This window comes from Macrotis lagotis, chromosome 2 (assembly GCF_037893015.1).
Source record: "Macrotis lagotis isolate mMagLag1 chromosome 2, bilby.v1.9.chrom.fasta, whole genome shotgun sequence".
Taxonomy (NCBI): domain Eukaryota; kingdom Metazoa; phylum Chordata; class Mammalia; order Peramelemorphia; family Peramelidae; genus Macrotis; species Macrotis lagotis.
This window is the reverse complement of record NC_133659.1, coordinates 137222970-137244511: the sequence shown is the minus strand read 5'-3', so window position 1 is coordinate 137244511 and position 21542 is coordinate 137222970. Positions and strand designations below refer to the sequence as shown.

Genomic DNA, 21542 nt, shown 5'->3' with positions numbered 1-21542 from the left:
TGGATCCTAAAGCAAATTCCCCATTATCTTTGGATTCACGATAGTTAGGATCATCTCAGAAGACATATTTACCCCCCTTCTTTATGGAATGTAATATATTTCAGTTCAAAAAACACATGTACCAATCATTTTTACAAAGTTATATCCATTTTTGATTTTGTGACACAATTTTTAAAAAATCCAATGGCTTCAGATCTTAAGTCTATGACTATAGAAATTTTAAATGTGGCTCCTGGTATTACTGGTTTCAGAAGTAAACCAAAGTGTCAGTGTTATTTTCCTCCTAATAGGAGGTAATGAAAAATAATGAAAAGCCACCTGGATTTGGAAACAGAGGACCAGTGTGACCTTTACTAAGAAACTTAATTTCCCTGCACTTCAGGCCTCTTATCTACAAAAGCAGCAATTTGCGGTATCCAGATGACTTCTAAGGAAAAGTTCCTTCCTACTCTAAAATCTAAGACCCTAGAGTTCACTGCCAAAAAGGTCTTCAGTGTTGTTGGACAATGAAAATATCCAAGATAAAAAGCACAAATCTAGGACTAAATTGTTCTTAAAAGAAAACATATAGAAATACATATGCACATATGTACATGGTGGCCATTGGCCAAACTAAGAATGCTTTAACACACATAAAGCACTATAAATAAAAGATCCTAAAATTAAATATGTATATGTATATGTCTGTATATGTGTGTACATATATATCCATCAAGATGTAGGACAGATGCTATAGCCTAATGAGCTTATGCCAACCTATGAATGAATTGTTAGACAGAAGGCTTAAAATACTTTAAGTTTGTATTAGATTAAGTTTATATTGCAATCTGGAAAGAGGAAAGTTAGCTGTTTAGGGAAGACTGAACAACAAAATTCTACTCAAGATGCCTTTCCTTTATTTTCAACATTCAAGGCCCTTATTCTCAAAGGATTACTAATATACACTTAAGAGTTAAGGTTAAAGTCCTGGACCTAGAGTCATGAAAACCTTATCTCAGATTGCTGACTCAAAACAAATATTAGATGTGTGACCCTGAGCAAGACACTTTACATCAATTTTCTTATGTGCAAATAGGGGCTAATAACAGTACCTACTTTTTTTTTTTACCTTTTGGCAAAAGAATCAGAAATTGAGAGGATGCCCATCAAATGGGAAATGGCAAAACAAATTGTATGTGATTATGATGGAGTACTATTTTACTATAAGAAATGATGAACAGGAGGCTCTCAGAAAAATCTGGAAAGACTTCTATGAGCTGATGCAAAGTGAAATGTATTATGTATAAAGTAACAGCAATACTGTAGGTTGATCCACTGTGAATGATTTAGCTATTCTTAGCAGTACAATAATCCAAGTCAACTCTGAAGGATGCATGATGAAAAATGCTATCCATCCCCAGAAAAAGATCTGATGGTGTCTGAATACAGATGAAAGCATATTTTTTTACTTTACTTTTCTTGAGGTTTTTTCATTCGAGGGGGTGTCTATGTTTTCTTTCACAACATGACTATTATGGAAATGTTTTGCATGACTACCCATGAATAACCTATATTTAATTGCTTTCCTTCTCAATGGGGTGGAAAGGCAGAATTTGGAACTCAAAAGAATTTTAAAAATGAATGTTAGACATTTAATTTAGATCAATGTATAGTATGGAAACAATGTAAAGACTATCATATTGCCTTCTATTGAGGATGGGGGAGGGAAGCGAGATTAAGGGAAAATTATAAAATTCAAAAATTTTACATCTAACTGGGGAAAAAATAAAAATACCAAACAAAACATTATCTACCTTCAAGAGTATATCTACCTTCAATGAGATATTTGTAAAGAAGTATGCAAATCTTAATGCACTAATCAAGTGCTAACTATTTTGGTTATTTTCTCCAGAACCTCAATTGCCTGCTTCTAGCTTCTATAATTCTCCTAAGGGCATCATACACTATTCTTCTAGTCACCCAGGAATATAAACTAGAAATCATCTTTAACTGCTCCTTCTTCTTTGTGTTCCAGAGCCAATCAGTTGTGAAGTTTTGCACATTCCATTTCTCCAATATCTTCTCCATCTGTCTCCTCTCCAATCTCATCTGGTTCATCCCTCACCACCACCTCTCCACTTTCCCTCTCTTCTTCATTCGAGCCTTCACATTCTAGTGGTCAAACAGAAATTCTAAGGATATTACATCATTATGGCATTGAATACTACATCAGTCACTAGGTCAAGAAGCTCCAGTGGCTCCTCTTCTTCTAGGAATACAAAATATAAACTCCTCTGATAATTTTTTTGGCTGTTTTTTTGAGTTTTTCACAAATAGATTCCAACCTACCCTTTGAACCTTTTTTCTCTCATTATTCACCTTCACATACAGACAGCTTAAATGGTCTCCTTTTCTCTATATACATTTCACCTCCTACCTTTGCAGAATTGTCCACCATGTCTGAACTCTATTCTTTCCTCCCACTGTCTTGAAGAACCCCTAGGTCGCATTAAAGATCAGCTCAAGAGCCATCTATTATAAGAAGTCTGTTCCCTCTAGCTTCAAAGGGTCTTAAAACCTGATTTCCACAAAACTTATTTTTCAAAAAGTTCTTTTTCTAATATTTTAATATATATTGGCTTCCTCTATAATGATATATATTTTTTATTTTTTACATTAAAAATATGATCTGAATTTCTTGGCTTCTTCAGATTGTCAAAGGGGTTTAATACCATTAAAAAAGTTAAGAACTCTTGGGCTAGTTGCTAGTATTGTATGTACAGTATATTTGTGTATGTGTATATATATATATATATATATATATATATATATATATATATATATATATATATATATGGGGGGGTAGAATCTTATTTATCTTTTAGTTCCAGTGTGTGTAGCAGGGTGCCTGGCACATAGAAAGAGCTAACTAACAGCTTAAATATATGAAATAAAATATAATCATGCACAAATACACATTCACTATATTTATCAAATATTCTTATATCTATTCATCTGAAGTAGGAAGTGACTGATGAACTTATGATGATGGCAATTCCAAGAAAAGGAAGCCTACAAGTGGACAAATTACAGGAAATCTATATTCTAGTCTGGCTTAGAAGAAATCAAGTGATAAGACAAATTAAGAAACATTAAGTGAGCCATGGACAGCAACTTGAGTGTCATAGTATTTCTGAATGCTGATGATCACTCAGTATGTTCTATTTAATGTTGCTGGTATAGGGAAGACTAAGGAAATCCAAAGCCTTGGTAAAAAAATAAATGTTCTAGAATGAGATATTAAAAGAAAAAAAGCATGATCTGGCAGCTTTTCCACTGGTACCCCAGGGACAACAAGGTAGCACAGTGAATTGAACACTGACCCTGGAGTTGGGAGAAACTAAGTTCAAAAGGTACCCTAATAGAATAACTTTTTTTTTGCAAGGCAAACGGGGTTAAGTGGCTTGCCCAAGGCCACACAGCTAGGTAATTATTAAGTGTCAGAGACCAGATTTGAACCCAGGTACTCCTGACTCCAGGGCCGGTGCTTTATCCACTACACCACCTAGGCACCCCATAGAACGACTTCTTAAGAAAATTTTTATTTTCCATTAGCATCATTTGAGCCTTACCGTTTATTTGGATCTTTTATTAAGAGTCCTGAAAGTAAGGATTTTGCATCAGAAGAAAGAGTTCGAGGAAATTTAATGTCCTCCATTAGTATTAGCTCAAAAAGTTTTTCGTGATCCTGGTTGTAGAATGGTAATCTCCCACACATCATTTCATACATGACAACCCCCAAACCCCACCAGTCCACTGCACGGCCATAGTCATTATCTTCTAATACCTAAAAGAGAAGTGAACAAAGAATTAAACATTACATTCTAAGTACTTGGGTGAAATATACATTTTTACTCTAAAATATTTCACCATGCCCACGATTAGGTGAGAAGTCTCGAGATTCTATTCTTTGTAGCTCTTTAATATACAAAATACTTGACTTTTATTTTGTATCCAGACCATATTAATGGACACCCATACAAAAAAAGGCAGAGATATCAATATAGTATGCCAGGTAAATCATACAGAAGAATAGCAACGAATCAGTATGAAATAACGGAGTCTAGCTAATGGTACTTTCAAGTTTCTTTTTAGTTAAATCTCAGACCATAGGTTAGTGGGATGGCATTCTAATTAAGTACTTCTAATAAGCCTTAAATACTGAATTTCAAGAACTTCTGCTATTAGCAGAGGGAAGATTTCAATTAGGTAATAAGTATACTTCATTAACAAGGGACCTAGAAAATAAATATGAGTGAGCACACAGACATATTCACAGCCTTTGTCTAAATTTCTAAAACTCTTTGAACTCCCAAATACCTAAGGCTTTAAGGAAAATAATAAATATCAGATAGTCATCTTTTGTCTTACAATAAAATGTTATTGCCCAGAGTTCCATTATACTAAGAAAAAGATGTTAAATTCAAATAATATCCACTGAACTTCATTCTTGTTATATGACAAATTAAATTTAAATTGTCTCACTGTACATAAAATATTTTAAATTTTACTACTTTGAATAAACCATGAAAAACTATATTAATTAAATGCAATATCCTTTTCTACCTCTGTTTTGCATAATATAAATATGGGCAACCAGACAAAACAGATACCCAGATTTTGTTATGTTTCAGAAATTCTTATTTGTAAATGTTTGATATAGAAGGAAAAGTGGAACAGCCAACACTAAATCTTTTCTTTCAGATATGGTCTTATTATTGCACGTAAATATTGTCTCTTTAAGAGAGAAATTTTCAAGAGATGTTAAACTAGGAGAAAGCTCTCATACCAACATTGTGAAGGAAAAAAGCAAAGAATGGTTGCCTGAAAAAGAAAAAAAATCCAGATCTAAGAGATTAAAAGAAATTAATTTCTTAAAAGAAATTCTGAATTGGTTTTTTAAAAGACAGCAATAAGATAGACTCAACAAAATTTTTTCTTTCTATTGTTATAGTTTTAAAAATTTTATTTTCTTTAACCATTTTATTAGTTTTAGCTAATATAGTAAAATGGATGCAGGCTAAACCTATAGCTCCAAGGAAATTTACTTCCTCATTTCGGAGGTGAGGAAAATCTGAAGTCCAAAGGGCTTCCCAAAAAGGTGCCCCCCAAAGTGTTCAAATTCATTTAACAGAGCCCAAATTCAAACCTAGGTATTCTGGCCTCAATTCCAATATTCTCTCCAGCTTCTAGTGGCTAGGTGGGGTAGGGAGAAAAGAATATGGCCCGAAGTATCATTCAAAGTATAACTCTAAGTTCAAAGGATAAATAAATCTGAAATTACAAAGTACTTATCTATTTACACCAAAAACATAAGAAGCCAAAGGGCCACATAATATTTGAGAAATTTTTAAGGACAAAGGTAAGAATTTAAAATGAATCCATAAAAAATTAATTTACTGAGTGGCTGCTATGTTAATAACTAGATTCATATGTATATTTGTCCATATACACACACAATAAAACCCTTATTGAAAACATTATTTTTAAAGAAACAAAGTAAATATTTCAATTAGGCAAAATGTAAGAAATTCTGAAAGAATTTTTTGTTTTGGTGGATGGGGGAAAAAGAATTAGGGGAAATTGATCATTACGTTAATAAAGGAGGGATGTAACATTTTCTTTTTACCTGTAAAGCCTTTGGTAATTTACAAGCCATGCAAGAAATTAAATGGGAGGTGTAAGGAAAAAAAAATTTAAATGCTAACAATTTATCTTCATGAAATAAAATTTATGGATATAAAATTTTTAAAAAATGTAATTTAAAGTAGTAAGAGTTTCTTTGTATACTTGAGTTGGAAAAAGTTGTCCAGCTACAACTATTAAATGGCTCAGAATTTTGGTTGCTATATAAGGATATAATTCATGACCAATAAGAAGGGCATACTGCATGTGGGATATATCTAATTTATTCAGGACTTCACCTATTAACAATAAAGAATGTTAGGTCTCAGCAAACCTTTTCCTGCATTCCCTCAATAGCAACAAAACAGTGGTCCCAAAAAAAAGAGCCAAATGTGGTTTTTAACCTCTTTTTTCATAAAACCATAAAAAGCATAAAAGCTGGATTAACTGCCTCCCGAACCCGCATATCACCAGCCGGGTTCTCATCCCCAGCTGGCAAAACTGGCAACCCTTTATTTTTGTTTAAATACCTGGTTTACAGCCAGAAGGGAAAGTGATTGCATAAAAAAGGTTTTATTTTTGAAGAGAAATAAGCAAATGAAAAAATTAAAGTGCATTGTAGAAAAATCTGTTTCAAATTAAAGTAAAATAGATTTTATACAGTTTTATGAAAATGAATTCTAATTTCCAAAATATAAATGTTTTTCTTCCAAACATGCAATCTTTAAGTGATGTGCATTATATATATATATATATATATATATACATATACATATATATATGTATATATCACATATACGACACTTAAAATATTACTTCATTCTGAAGAAAATATGCACACTTTGTTGGCTTTATATGCCAACTCAAGTTATACAGATTATTTAAAAAAAAAATCCAACAAACACCTGCGCATGGAACAGTCTGTCTCCTTTAATGAAGAATTTTTTACTATAAATTCATTTCTTTAAGATAAGAAAGATTTCTGTCCAATCTTACAAAATGAGATTATATCCCTTACTAATCTAAAAAATGACAGCTTGGATGATCCCAAAAAAGGAAATGATCATTTCTTTTCCCTTAAACAGGAATACACTCCAGAATAAGCTTTGACTGCTCATCCAACTAATTTACTTTCTTTTCCCCTCCTTAATACCTTACTATGACACATTACATTCAACAGACTCCATGCTTTAAAGATAGTTTTTCTTCTTTCCTTTAATTATATCCCCTTTCTCAAAATTACACTAAAGTTCCTTTGTGCATAATGTAAAGTATGACTCCTTTCTTTCTGGCATCTGCTAATTTCCCTTATCAAAAAAGTCTGTGATTTCAGGATTGTTATGAAGTCTTAGATTCTGAGTAGTAAAAAATGATGTAGCACAAAAGTGAAAAATAACAGTAGAATTCCATTAAGAACAATAATTTAAATTTTTTTCTAGGTTTTTTTAGGGGTTTTTTTTTTGGTAAGGCAAATGGGGTTAAGTGGCTTGCCCAAGGCCACACAGCTAGGTAATTATTAAGTGTCTGAGACCGGATTTGAACCCAGGTACTCCTGACTCCAGGGCCGGTGCTTTATCCACTACGCCACCTAGCTGCCCTGCTATGCCACCTAGCCGCCCCTAAATTTTTTTCTAATAAATACAATTTATTTGATATGAAAATATTATGGGTCAAAATATGCCTCCTAAAACTTACTTTGAAAAATCAGGGATTTGTGATTTTTTTGACATTGATAATTTTTCCATCAGTGCAAATATTCATAACCCCCTTAATCTGGTATATGATTTAGAAGCTGTTATCAGAAAAACTGGTCACCTACTGGCCAATCTTCTGGTGAGAAGTCTCTCTAAATGTAGTTAGTCTGAGGCTGATTAAAGGATAAAAGTATACATCATGGGATCCACCTATAGCTTTTATAACTTTGTGGGATCTGCCTGCTCTTGTGCCCTCCTGTCGCATCCTTCAAGAGACTTCAATCACCTCTATACCAGGATTAGGCATCAATAAAAGATATTATAGCACAAAACATTCAGATAAAATTCTGATCATTGTCATAAAAGTTTTTTTGTTTTTTGTTTTTTTAGTTTTTTATTTGCAAAGCAGTGGGTTAAGTGGCTTGCCCAAGGCCACACAGCTAGGTATTATTAAGTGTCTGAGGCCAGATTTGAACTCAGGTACTCCTGACTCCAGGACCAGTGCTCTATCCACTACACCACCTAGCTGCCCTGTAATAAAGTTGTAAAATAAAAATTCAAATTGTTTTAAATCCATATATATATTTTTCATTTTATAGGTATCTTTTCCACCTTAAACTTCAAATTACAATAGTCCAAGATGAACCTGAGTCAAATCTTGCCTCAGATTTTTAATAGTTGTGTGATCTGAGCAAATCACTTAACTCTCAATTTCAGTCTCTTCATCTGCCAAATAGTAATAGCAATAACACCTACCTCCCAGGATTATTGAGAAACAAATAATTGGATATATGCAAAGCAATTGAAACTTTTAAAGAGCTATATAAATGTTAAGTTTTTGTTATTATTATTATTATTAATGCATACCTTGTATTCTAGATCTGAGACTTCACTGATGTAGAGAACACCCAGTATGGGAAAAGATAAACAGCTTAGGTGCAATTTGTAAGACTAAAGAGCTGCTTAGGCACAGAGAGGTTAAATGGTCTGTCACAAAGTCTGTATAAAAAGTCAGAGTACAAATCCAGGTCTTACTGACTCCAAAACTAAGGAACTATTAATTATGCCATGCTGAACACATTAAGGTCAAAATAAATAATATTTTGACTTACTTAATGGTATGTTAATATTTTATGTTTAATCAAATTACATGTGTTTTAGTGAAGGTTCAAAATCTCTAGTGGACAATAACTCATCTACACATTTCAAATGCAGGCCAATACAACTTTCAAAACTTGCCCTAGGATGAACCAAGATTTTGTCCCCACTCTGATTTTAGATAAGTAGTGTCCAGGAAACATGGTAATCCTGCTTATTAACTCACCCTCACACAAAAACCTCAACAATCACTGGCACAGTTTTACAGGTGTATAGTTAGCCAGATTCCAAGATAGAAATAAAAGGGGAAAGAAAAAGAAAGCCCCTGAAGAAAAGATAGAACTATAATCTCTCTCTGTGACAATACAGCCAAGTTACATAAAAATACAAGAGTAGTTCCTAACATATCGCTTCTGCATGAAGCCTTTCCTGATCCTTCTGATTTACCTTGTTCTTAGTGGGTATGTATTCTGCTCATTCTTATTTAAGTATACATTTCTCTCCCTGATATGCTCTCCAAGGACAGTACTTGTTTCATTTTTGTCTCTGTATTCCCTATAAAAGCCTAATGCTGGGCACAAAGCAGGCCCTTAATAAATGCTTATGACTGATTTATTGACAGAAGCAAAGTTTTACTTACTTTAATTTTTTAATAGGAGCCAGAAATTCATTCATTCTCTACCATATGGAGATTTAAGTTTTAGAGAGGCCAAGGGTAGAGATAGTATGCTCTGACAGAGAACTATTTGATGAGGATACTTATTATTAAAGGAGATAGATAAAAAAGAATTGGTTCTTAAAACTCCACTATAAATGGCTATTTTTAGTCTTTGCTTTTTTTTCTTAGAAATCTAATTTTAAAAATACTTTTATATTTAAAATATGCCTTAGAGATACGAGATTCCACGTTCCAAAAGGATATGGGGAATTGACATTTCTAGTACATGAATTTAACTAAAGGAACTTTAAAAAAAAATCTTCACTTCACTTCACATCATGAATGAATGAATCATTCTTATTCCAATTAGTATTTATAGGGTGGCTGAAGAACATCTCTCTTAACAGGGCCACACAACATACTTAAGGCATGCAATTATAAGGAGGTAATGCATGCCCTGGAGTGGCTTACTGCTCAATCAATAATTTTGACAGAACAGATGGGGGGAAAAATTAAACATCTAAACAAACTGTCTGCACACCTATGTTGTGAAAGTAAACTGCGAACTTAGATGCACCAAATTACTGTTAATTCATTTTTTAAATGTTGCCTATTAACCTTGTATTCAGGTGACTAGCATACCCTTTTATTACCTATAAAAAGTCCATCATGTACTTTTATCATCAAAGATATCTATTTGCCAAAATTATGACCATTAAGGATTTTCTCTTTTACCTTAAGAATATATTTAGTAACATGAGATTGGACCTCTTAATAATATAGTAAGTGTATTCTATTTTTCTTCAAAATGTATCCTTTAACATCATGGCTTCTTTGTATTTTCATTGTGATTTTTTTTTCTGTTCAGCTCTCAATTACTATAAAAATTCTTAGGAGTCTGAAAATTCAAATATCATTTGCTATGAATTAGAGTGTACTAAGCTTGCTCTTAATCCACACACACACACACACACACACACACACACACACAAACACACACTTCAAGGGCACTGTACCTCAAAAACAAACTGCAGCTCAAACCGGAAAAAAAAGAAAAAATGTTGGAAAATAGTCAAATGAATACAATGCAATCATATCACTAAAATGACTTTAATGGTATGTCTCGTGTTTCCTATAGTTCCATTGTCCACAGGCTACTGTGGTACTACAACTAGTTCAGTCTTTGGAAACAACTAGGACAGAGAATTCTTTGTGAGATCAGCCTTAAGGGAAAATCAGTGAGGAATAGCTGCAGACCAATCAGAAGTAATAGTGATTTTGGCTTTGAGTTTTCTGGTTTCAGAAAACTTGCCTAGACCTCATATGGAAGCGACAGACTCATGAAGCTGCCCACAGCAAGACCATGGGTACAGGAATTTTGAGCATTACAGCCAAGGGAAAAAGCACATCAATGAAGGAAACAATGTCTTCGTGGTGCTATAGACGCCACATTGGCTCCTTCTGAACTAGGGGCAAAAGTAATTTTAGTTCATATCTGAACCTGAGAGCTAATGACAAGGCAGTGATTTAAGAGGATCCAGAAACATTACACAGAAGTTTGGCAAAGAAAATGAGGCATTAAATATTTTCACCTAAAAATTTTCACTCATGCTAGCTATATATGGTTGTTCTTAAATATGAATTCAAAAATGAATTCAAAATGTTACCTCTACTCCTTTCCCTTATTTGCCCCCAACCACAGAATAAAAGATAAGACTCTTATAGGTATACCATGAGGATTGATATTTGAAAAGTGCCTTCGAGAAATCAAATGTTATTTAAATCAGTACCCATAAATGAATATTCCTTCTTGAGGGTATATGTATAAAAAGATTTTTGGTCTATATTGAAGGTGTGTGTGTGTGTGTGTGTGTGTGTGTGTACACATATACATATGTGTATATATATATATATATACACACACACACACATACATACATACATATATATATGTGTATGTATGTATATCAGTGTTGTCTAGGACTTAACCACATGTGAGAGGCTTAATAAATGTTTGATGACTTGTCTTGATATGACCAAAAAAGTCAGTCAAAAAGCATTTATGAAAAAATCTAATTATGTCAGTGATTGTGCTAAGTAATGGAGGTTTTTCTTTTTTCACAAAAAGTTTGGAAATTGTAAGATAACCAAAACCTTAAAAATAACACTTTCATTGTTTCTTATGGACTCTTAGGGAAGACACTGCAAAACTTTATGCCTGTCACCACAATAGTTCTTCCTCTGGTGTACGGTTGTCAATTTACTTTCTTTTGGCTTCATTTTTAGAAGTCTTTAAAAAGGCTCAGAATCAAAATGCTGATTAGGATATATTTACACTTTAGAATGACAGACAAACCTTGTGTCACTTATTCTAAGTAGAATATAATTGCACCCTTGAAAGGGAGGAAAAATAAAACAATTAATCATATTTGTTATATGTAATAGCAAATTGCTTACTAAAAAAAAAAATCAACACAACTCCAAGTTATCTGTAATTTGCCTAGCACTTCTATCTCCAATCATAAAGAACGTTTGAGTTACTACCACTGAATTTGAAAATAAAAAAATCTATTTCCAAAAATTTTATTTTGTTATTTATATTTTGCTCCATAGCATTACACTGTATTTGAGCAAATATTTCTCCCTAAATAGAAATAAAAGTTTTTAAAATATTCTGATTTTAAAAGTTCAAATTCTTCCATAAAAGTAGGTCAAGGGTTAAGGAATTATTATAAATAGGTCACAAAAGAGACTGGATAAAATTACAGGTAAATTTTCATTCTGGAGTGTTTAGAAAAGTAAGAAAAATGCATCAAAATAGTAACCTTCATTACTTGATAAAAATCTTATTTTACACTTGGATGAAATACAACTGTAGACATTTTTCTAAATACAAGCTGAACCTTGCTAAAATACATTTCCTTACAATTGAATCATTTTTGTAATGTCTTTCTGTTAGTTCTAACTTGACTATCAAATAATTTTTATTTTGACACGATTACAGAAGTGCATTTCTCTAGGTTTCCAAAACCACCTTATTCAACCTTCCCCATCTGTCACCATCTGCTTCTTTTTAGCATGTACTTTTTGTGTGATCACATAAGCATGTGAAAAATAACTAACATTCAGATGATTATCTGCTGGTACATTTGAGGACTGGGCATAATAAAAGTGAACTGCCAAAACGTACTTAACACTTTTAATTTTGTTGGGTCTTGCATGTAAGCTACATTTGATTTTCAAACTGTTTTACAGTTGGAAAGTTGATCAGGTACTGCTAACTCAAGACCAAAGCTGAGACTCTAAATAATTAGCACCGCATAAAACAGTGTAGATTCAATGAGAGCCATACCAAATAGTAAAATTTAACAGCAAGAGTTTACATGTTATTTCTACTTTATTCCATAACTTTTGGGGTGAGAAAATACAATATTCACTGCAAAAAATATATTTGTGGGGTCAATTTTATTTTGGGTCAAATTTAATCCTTGTAAATATGAGAAATTCTAAAATAATAACTTTTCCAAATTCTTTCACTAGTGCATTTGAAAATGTCAGTACGTTAAATAGCACATTAAATAAAATATTTATTTATATATTTGTCAAAGCTATCTTTACAATTCCTTCAAAACTTCGTTTTAAAGTAAAAGGTCAAACTGAAAAGATCCTGGTCTTCATTAATCCATGTTATCAAAGTAAAATAGGATACAGTAGTATTCTAGCATTTTAGCTTTAGTGAATGGCACAAACACAGTAATAATTATGTTCGTCTTTTGTCCAGCAGCAAGTACTTTCAAATAGAAGTTCAATTAAAAATTTAATGCAATGAATCAAACTAAGTAAAAAGTAAATTATTCTTCTAAAGATTCTTTTTCAACCAAACCCAAGAAAACTTTTTTGGCTACATGAAATTTGAACCATATGTTGGAAATGTTTCAAAAATATTTTACCTTAATTACAAAATAAATTAGTTTCTCACAAAGCTTTTGAATAATCTTGTTTATCCATTAATTTACATTTGCAGCATATGACTACATCATGACAATGTCAAGGTATTATTCAAGTAGGTAAGAAACATCTATAAGAAGTAGCTCACAAAAAGAGGTTTACTTTGTAAAATGATATCATTCTATAAGAACAAGAAATAGAAACTGGTTAGAAATTCTGAAGGAGTCAATAGTTAGCATTCACAAGAAAATATTTCTGGTTTGAGACAAGATTATCATTCTTATGACAACTTAGCATTGAAAATAACATATTCAATATTTTCAGACTCAAATAAACCTGAGAATATCTATCTAAAGGAGAGATAAGAGATTTAAAGAGAAAGAAGTAATTGAGAGTAGGAGATATTGGGGGGGGGGAGTCAGGAGCACATGTAGAAATAATCTTAATAGACTCAAGTTAAACTTTTATTTCTTTTTTTCAAAAAGAAGAATATTTATGCTGCATGCAACCATAATAGTTATATAAGTAATACTCATGCCAAATATTTCAAAAATTCAGCAATCTGTATATTATTGAAGGTAAAATACATTCTTCCTCAACATCTCAACCACAAGATGAAGAATCTTCATGAAATGCTGTGGATAAAAACATCACTGGACCTATAATTAAATACACATGACCTTCAAGAATGCTGGACAACCAACATCACATTAAAAGGTATCAGAGAAGTAATTTAGTCACTCATTATCATTGTCCATATCAGAATCTTATGAAAAGACAATTATTTCAAGAGACAAGAACTAAAGAAATGGTGTTCGTTACTTAAGTTGTACAACCTAATTTCCCATTCTTGAGGTGATGATCTCATTTTAATAACATAAAATTCTGTAAATGATTTTACAAAGCATATAATTTAAAAATAAAAAACAAAATATGTTCTTAATAAAAGAATAACTGATGATTCTTTTTGAACAGAAAGCCTATTTTAAAACAAAGTCTTAACATATTCTTGGTTTTTTGTTCTTGTTCTTATTTGCATAAAAAACAATATCTTGGTTTCATAGATCATCTGTTTCTGAAATAATTTATTAATTATCTTCTGTAGATTTATTTTCCCCTAATTATGACATACTAATTCTGTTATACATATGTAGAACAGAGAAATTAATTCTGGAGTAACAAATAACTTGTTTTTCTTTTACATTTCCTTTTTAAAAAAATTATTTATTAAAGCAATCAGGTAAAGTGACTTGTCCAAGGTCACACAGTTGGGTAATTATTAACTGTCTAAGGTTGATTTGAACTCAGGTCCTTCTGACTCCAAGACTGGTGCTCTATCCACTGCGCCACCTAGCTGCCCCCCACCCTTCATATTTCTTAAAACAACAGCATTCTAAAAAATTATATCATATTTGATTTAACATTGAATGTTTTCTAAATTTACAGATGATATATCAATTGAAATTGAAATTCTAATTCTAGTATTTCACATTTCAGGAAAGAATGTCTCCACTGATTCCACAATTGATAAACAGAAATTAACTATATTTAAACTATTACTACTTGATTTTAGGAAACTCAAAGGCAAACTGTACCTCTAAATAACAAGAATGTTCCACTGGAAATAAAATGGGTGACAAGTCATACCAATTTTATAACCATAATTACTTCCCAATATTTAACAATTACCATTTCTTAAGTCTTTAGAAAACATTCATAGACAAAATGATTCGTTGACCTCTAAATTATAACATTCTTTTTTTCTTTTTTCTTTTTTGCTGAATAGCAGTATCCTGTAAACCAAGATCTCTGTTTCCTCAAGATCAATCCATTGGTAAAATCAAATCCATCAAATCCATCATTATTTTGTAAATTTTAATTTCTCATTTTTATCTAATTTTATTTTTTTAGACCTTATCTTGGTCCATCCCCATTGTAATCATCATGGAAGGTCTGATCAACTTTTTTCTGACTAGGATTAGAAGGAGGGAAAAAAATAAATATTTATTTATTTGGCTTCTATTCTGTGCCAGGTAGGAGGCAGGGAGGTAACTCAATGGTTAGCCCTGGGCTTCAGGTTCAAAACTAGTTTCAGCCAATTATTAGCTGTGTGATCCTGGGCAAGTCCCTTATCCTCTGCCTTAATCCCCTGAGAAGGGGATGGAGAAGGAAATGGCAAACCATTCCAATAAAAGAAAAACCCTTAGAGGTTAGAGTTTATGGGGTCAGAAAGATTCAGGCATGACTGAACAACCCCAATGTAACTGGCACTGTGCTAAGAACTTTAGCAAATATTATCTCCTTTGGTTCAGTATGTTCTTCTTCAAGTGCCAGACTTCACCCAACTGGCTTAGTCTACTGCAGCTCAGAACTCCCAAACTCAAACAACCCACCACCACCCTCAAGCCCCAGAGAGACTGAGGCTTTTAATATCACCACCACAATCTGCTCTATGCAGATATTGAAATAGCTAAGTATTCCTTTGACATCAAAGAAAATGATACTTATCTACTTATCTTTTGTTTTTACTTTTACTCTTATTCTGAATATTTCAAAGTATATAAAGGTATACTTTCTGAACTGTCAAATCAAGCTATTTTATTTTTTGAGGATATTGTCTTATATGCTCCCATAAATTTTGTCTGTCCTTCTTTCTTTCTTTCTTTCTTTCTTTCTTTCTTTCTTTCTTTTAAGATTTTTGCAAGGCTAATGGGGTTAAGTGGCTTGCCCAAGGCCACATAGCTAGGTAATTATTAAGTGTCTGAGACTGGACTTGAACCCAGGTACTCCTGACTCCAGGGCCTGTGCTTTATCCACTGTGCCACCTAGCCACCCCTCCCATAAATTTTCAAAAGAAGTTTACCTAATATTTTTGAGACCGATACTAGATTGCTTTAAAAAAAATCCAATTGCCCCATTCTTAGTTACAACAAACATGAATAATGTCTTACCTTGGGAAAAATGAGTAGAAGTGATCAGTCTCTTCCTTTCTTTTTTAATCTCAGTGAAAATGACATTTCCTTTTAGTAGGAAATAAAGCAATATGTATATGTGTGCTTGTGTATTTAGATTGCTTTTAACTCAGTAGCCATGCAAAGCCACAGGGGCTGTCTCTAGTACCCAATTTATACAGCTAATGTGAAGTCCTTCTATTGGCTTATAATTACCCTCAATTCAAGGGGCAGCCTATAGTTCTTCTATCATCACATAGATTTCACTGGAGCATACTGTTCAAAGATTAATCCTTTGCCACATAACCACTTCAACTTTTATTCTTGGTCATTTCTATTAAGACATCCTTTACATTGCTTCTCTTATACTCTTCTTGATTGGCAATATATTATAACCTATTAATCCTCACAAAGACTTCTCTGTTTCCCATAGGGTAACCTTTAACAAGTTTTCAATGAATGTGTAATTCCATGGATTTCAGTCAGGCAGCACTACCAGAAGAATACTCTTTATTTTTTCTAAATGAGTCTTTGTTTCAAGAAGAATCTTCAAGTCATTAAACATACCACACAATTTTCAAAGGCGATAATCCAGCCTGTTCTCCTCCTTCTGTTCAATTCTGAGCCCAACTCACAGTCTATGTGCAATGTCTGTCCAAGATATATGTATTTGGGACCAACTCCATCTAATTGCATATTTTAGTCTAAATAGACATTCCTCATATACTGATTTTTTCCAGTGTAGAGAGGTCTAACTCTTTTGGCTGCTTTTGGAATTCACTTAAATGGTTCTTTGTATGAGGCTTGATGTAATCAGCATTATGCCATAAATAGACAACAGCATCTGGAGATCTTAACATCTTCAGGAAATCCCTCCTCCACTTGAATTCTGAACAGAATATTTCCCATGACAATGGCAGTATACCTCTCTCTCTCTATTTTAAGTCTTGATTATTGTTAATAGAGAGTTTTATATGACATCTTTTAAGAAATCTTAGATAATTTTGATATATGCAAAGGTGATACCTTATTGATATAAATTGCTATTTACAAATTCTATTAGCACCTATATTGTGGAGTCTCTTATGATTATTTCTTTGTTTTTAAGTCCAGTTCATCATAAAACAGTTTTACTGAAGAAGTCATACAGTTTGATAAAATCAAAATTTTTGAGGCATAAATATAATATTTTGAATCATTATCATGATTCAAAATATAGTGGAAGGATCTAAGATATAAACCATATGAAAAGGAAAAAAACCCTTGATTTTTATTGTGGTATTGTTATGCACTTCCCTATTATCAATCTCTTGCTACTAAAGGGATTAAACATATATTAAAATTTAAGAATTACTCAAACCATAATAATTCTTTGAACAAATAAAATACAATTTTATTTGGTTTTAATTCCTGCCAAAATTTGCAGAACCCTTTTTTTTAAAAAGGTCAAATATCTTTTATTATAAAATAATCATGATGCCATGGATTTTTTCTTTAGGTTCCTACAACTTACCTCTGGTGCAAGGTACTCAGGTGTACCACAAAACGTCTTCATTGTAGCTGCATCTGTAATCCCTTCTTTGCAAAGTCCAAAATCTGTAATTTTTATGTGGCCATCTTTATCCAACATCAAATTTTCCAACTGTGTATTAGGAAAAAGAAAGTTTAAAAATTGTCCTCTAGTTTTCAACAACACATATTCCCGGGAGGAGGAAAATGTATCCCAAGATCTTTAAAGTTTTCAGTACTTTACAGATCAAGTATGAAATTATAGCCCCTGTAAGGTTCCTACTTTTGTACAGGGTGAAAAAATACTTTTTAATTAATTAATAAATATTAAACATTGAGGAATTGTGATCATGAATCTTTAAAACAAGCAAGGACTCTTTAAAAATCATTTCTATTTAAGTTGTGAAATCTCAAGGCTCTGAAACTTAGAAAGGCTGAGTTTCTTCCACAAAGCTCTACTTTTAGGAGAAGCATAATAGAAGAATATTATCTAATAAACCTTCTTATTTTGCACTTAACAACTTTCCCCTACATTATTTTAGTTAGATGAGCATCATTTTAAAAAATATCCACAAGAAATAGGAATAAACTACATTTTTCAGAATCCTAGCAGTTTAATGCTGCAAGGAAAGAAAAATTCTGATGTATTTCTTTACTATTAAAAATAAAAATAGGGGCAGCTAGGTGGTTCAGTGAAAAGAGCTTTGGCCTTGGAGTCAGGAGGACCTGAGTTCAAATCCAAACAGACATGTAATAATTGCCTAGCTGTGTGACCCTGGGAAAGTCACTTAACTCCATTGCTTTATATTAATAATATTTTTAAAAAACATAACAATGGAGATAATAACTATGCTTAAGCTCATAAATAAATGTGTGAAGGCATATATACATACAGAAAAAGAGCTCTGGGTAGATTTTTATTACACATAATATATATATAGATAACATTTATCTTATATACATGTAAACACACAATGACATACAGAGTCAAATCTACAGTATGTAAAATTCATCTGTTCCTGTTAGTAAAAATACTACTGTAAGGTATGCAATAATTACTTTACCAGCAATCCAAGTCATAAGATCCTCTGCCCCCATAATCTAATATTTTGAATCTATTATTTTGGCCACTGTGCCATTTCCTTCTCTAGATCATTTTACAGATGAGGAAACTGAGGCAAACAGGATCACCAAGCTAGTAAATGGCTGAAGCTGGATTTCAACTCATGAAGAGGAGACTTTCTGATTACAGGACCCATCTATTTGCCCTACAGATTAACCAATACAATCAATGTCAGTTGGTAGATAAATATTTATTAAGTATCAACATGGTACTAAGTTAAGAGGGTGGAGAGATGACATGGTCAGATCTAAACTTAAGGCAGGACCTTTTGATGACTGGGTAGACAATGAACTAAAGAAGCGAAAAACTTGTTGCAAGGAAACTAGCTTGGCAGTCTATTGGAATAGTCCAGCAAGATAAAGCCCCAAACTAAAGTGATAGCAGTATTAGAGGAGAGGAGGGGATATAATCAAAAGATATTATGAAGGTAGTAACAAGAATCCTTGGCAATGATTGGATATGAGAAGTGAATGCAAGGCCTTGAGGAGACTGATATCTAGTCCTACCTTTTCCTAAATAAGGAATATCCTCTACTATGTCCTTGATAGCATATTCCAATGATGGAAGAATATACACTGCTTCTTGAGGCAGCTTACTCTATGTTCTGGCCCCTTATACTGGGCCCAATTTGCCTTTCTGTAACTCTTGTTCATTATTCCTACTTTTAGAGTCAATTAATATAATTTGAAGCTCTCTATAAAAGTCTTTCAAATGCTTTAAGATATAGATGATAACTAAATTTTCTCTTATCCAGGCTAAATGTCCCCAGTTCATTCAACCAATGCTTTTATGTTATGGTCTCTTCTGGAACAATCCTGGCCACATACCACTTTGGATCTATGTCAGTTTATTAATGTCCTTCCTAAAATGTGGTATCTGAAAGTACCAGGAGGCTAACACATGCTTCATGTAGAACGTGATTACTTTTATGAGGTCTAAAATTGCTTAAATTCTTGTTAAACTTTTAGTCTACAAAACCCCTCATCTTCATAGGAACAGATATTTAGTCCTATCTCTCCATCCTACACTTCTGTAGTTGATCTTTTGAACTTTAATCTAGTTTTTCTCCCTATTAATTTTTTTCTCTTAAAATCATCATTCTAGTCTTTAAAGATCAAGGATTTTTTTTGCTTTTTTCAATGAAACATATTATTAAATACATTTGAATAAATTTACCAGAAACCATATATAATAAATGAATGGATGAATAAAATTTATGTATCACTTAATATGTACAAGGGACTGCTAAGTACCTTATAATTCTTATCTTACTCAATTTTGGTGCCATTATTACACCCCCCCCCCCTTTTATAGACGAGAAAACTTAGGGATAGAGAAGTTAAGTGACTTGCCCAGTCAGTAAGTGGGAGGCTAAATTGAACTTGAATCTTTCTGAACCCAGGCCCTTTATTCTCTTCATTGTTGTTATCCTGCTGCTTTAACAAAGTTCTTCTGTATTGTGCTCATTCTAGAACTGGATACAATTAAGAATGTAATACAGCATCTATTATGTAAAGATAAGATAAAGGTTACTAAAAATTAATTTGAATGTCTGCTATCAATCATCAACTTGTGTATAATATATTATCTGTGTCATGTGAGTCCGAAACTGCAGTCTGTTTAGCTTTATTTTAACTAGATATCTTAGGGTCAGATTTATGATTGCCAACAGGTAAGATTTTATGTTATAAATAAGGACTATAATTAACTATTAGCACTACTTAGGGCATTATTTATTCATTTTATTTTCTTTTAAGGTTGTATAAGGAAGAAATCTTTGCCTTTTAGGTTTTTTTTTTAATAATGGATGTTATCAGTTGCCTTTATGATTTGGTTTAAATACAAAGTCATGATAAGGTCATTCTTAAATATTCTTTTGCCTGCTCCTCCTCCTTTTTAGTGACAATCATATCAGACTGGGACAAAGATGGAATTTATTTGTAACTTTGTGCTTTTGCTTGGTACATGAACTGAAAATGAGATTGGAAATAAAATAGAAATAAAAATAGAAAAATTTTATCACTGACTTATATGTAAGCACCCTGCTTTTTAAATTTTTTTTATTTAAGGCAATGGGATTAAGTGACTTGCCCAAGGTCTCACAGCAATTATTAAGTATCTGAGGTCGAATTTGAACTAAGGTCCTCCTGACTCCAGGGCTCTTATCCACTCTATCCACTGCACCTCCTAGCTGCTCCTAAGCACCCTGGTAAGGAGTATTGGTACATTTCATACACAGGATTGTTAGGCATAATCCTATTATATTCAATGAATTATTGGTATCTGTTGAAATTCTGATAATCATTCAACTATTATCACCTAGGGCTAAAAGCTATAATGCTTGGGAAGAATACTATTAAAGCAATATCAATAAATGGTTTCCCTCATTCAATCCTCTCTTCATTTTAGCAGCAAAATATCTGGCAAGGAGGTAGAAATTTATGAAAGTAAATGCAAGACAAAGAATAGTGGTGTCTGAATTCTTAACCACAAATATTGTACTCTATCAATAAGATAAAAATCCCAGGACTGCAATATTATAAAAGAGAGGAAACATTTTCTAAGTTTCAGCTTTGGAGACCCAGATATCCTCTCTTATGTTCCTAAATCTTCAAAACACTTTCTACAATTAACAAAGGTCCAAATTAGAAGTATCTCAAACCATAAATGCTATATAATCAAGTAATATTAGATCTATAAAGGAACTTAGAATCATCGTTGGATATGCAATGATCATGGTCCAAAAGATTAGAAAATCAACACAAATATAAATTTCAGTGAAGATTTAAAAGATCAAAGTTACTTTTTTCAGTAACTTATAAAAATAAATCCTATGATTCTTCAGATAGAGCAATTTGACTCATAAAGGTGCTATTGTTAAGATTTTCTTTACTTAT

The 21542-nt window shown here is 32.4% G+C and overlaps 1 protein-coding gene across 8 annotated transcripts in view; it reads right to left on the bottom strand.

Moving 5' to 3' along the window:
* The window catches only part of AKT3 (AKT serine/threonine kinase 3), a 412039-nt gene that overhangs the window by 59405 nt on the left and 331092 nt on the right, over window positions 1-21542 (bottom strand). For all 8 annotated transcript variants that reach the window (XR_012475745.1, XM_074222894.1, XM_074222895.1 and 5 more), the window contains 2 exons: window positions 17527-17655; window positions 3612-3826 (listed from right to left, as the gene is read on the bottom strand). Coding sequence is in view for 7 of the 8 variants with exons in the window: in XM_074222894.1 (XP_074078995.1) it covers window positions 3612-3826; window positions 17527-17655 (344 nt within the window). In the remaining variant the exon portion in view is untranslated. The remainder of the gene's footprint in view (window positions 1-3611; window positions 3827-17526; window positions 17656-21542) is intronic.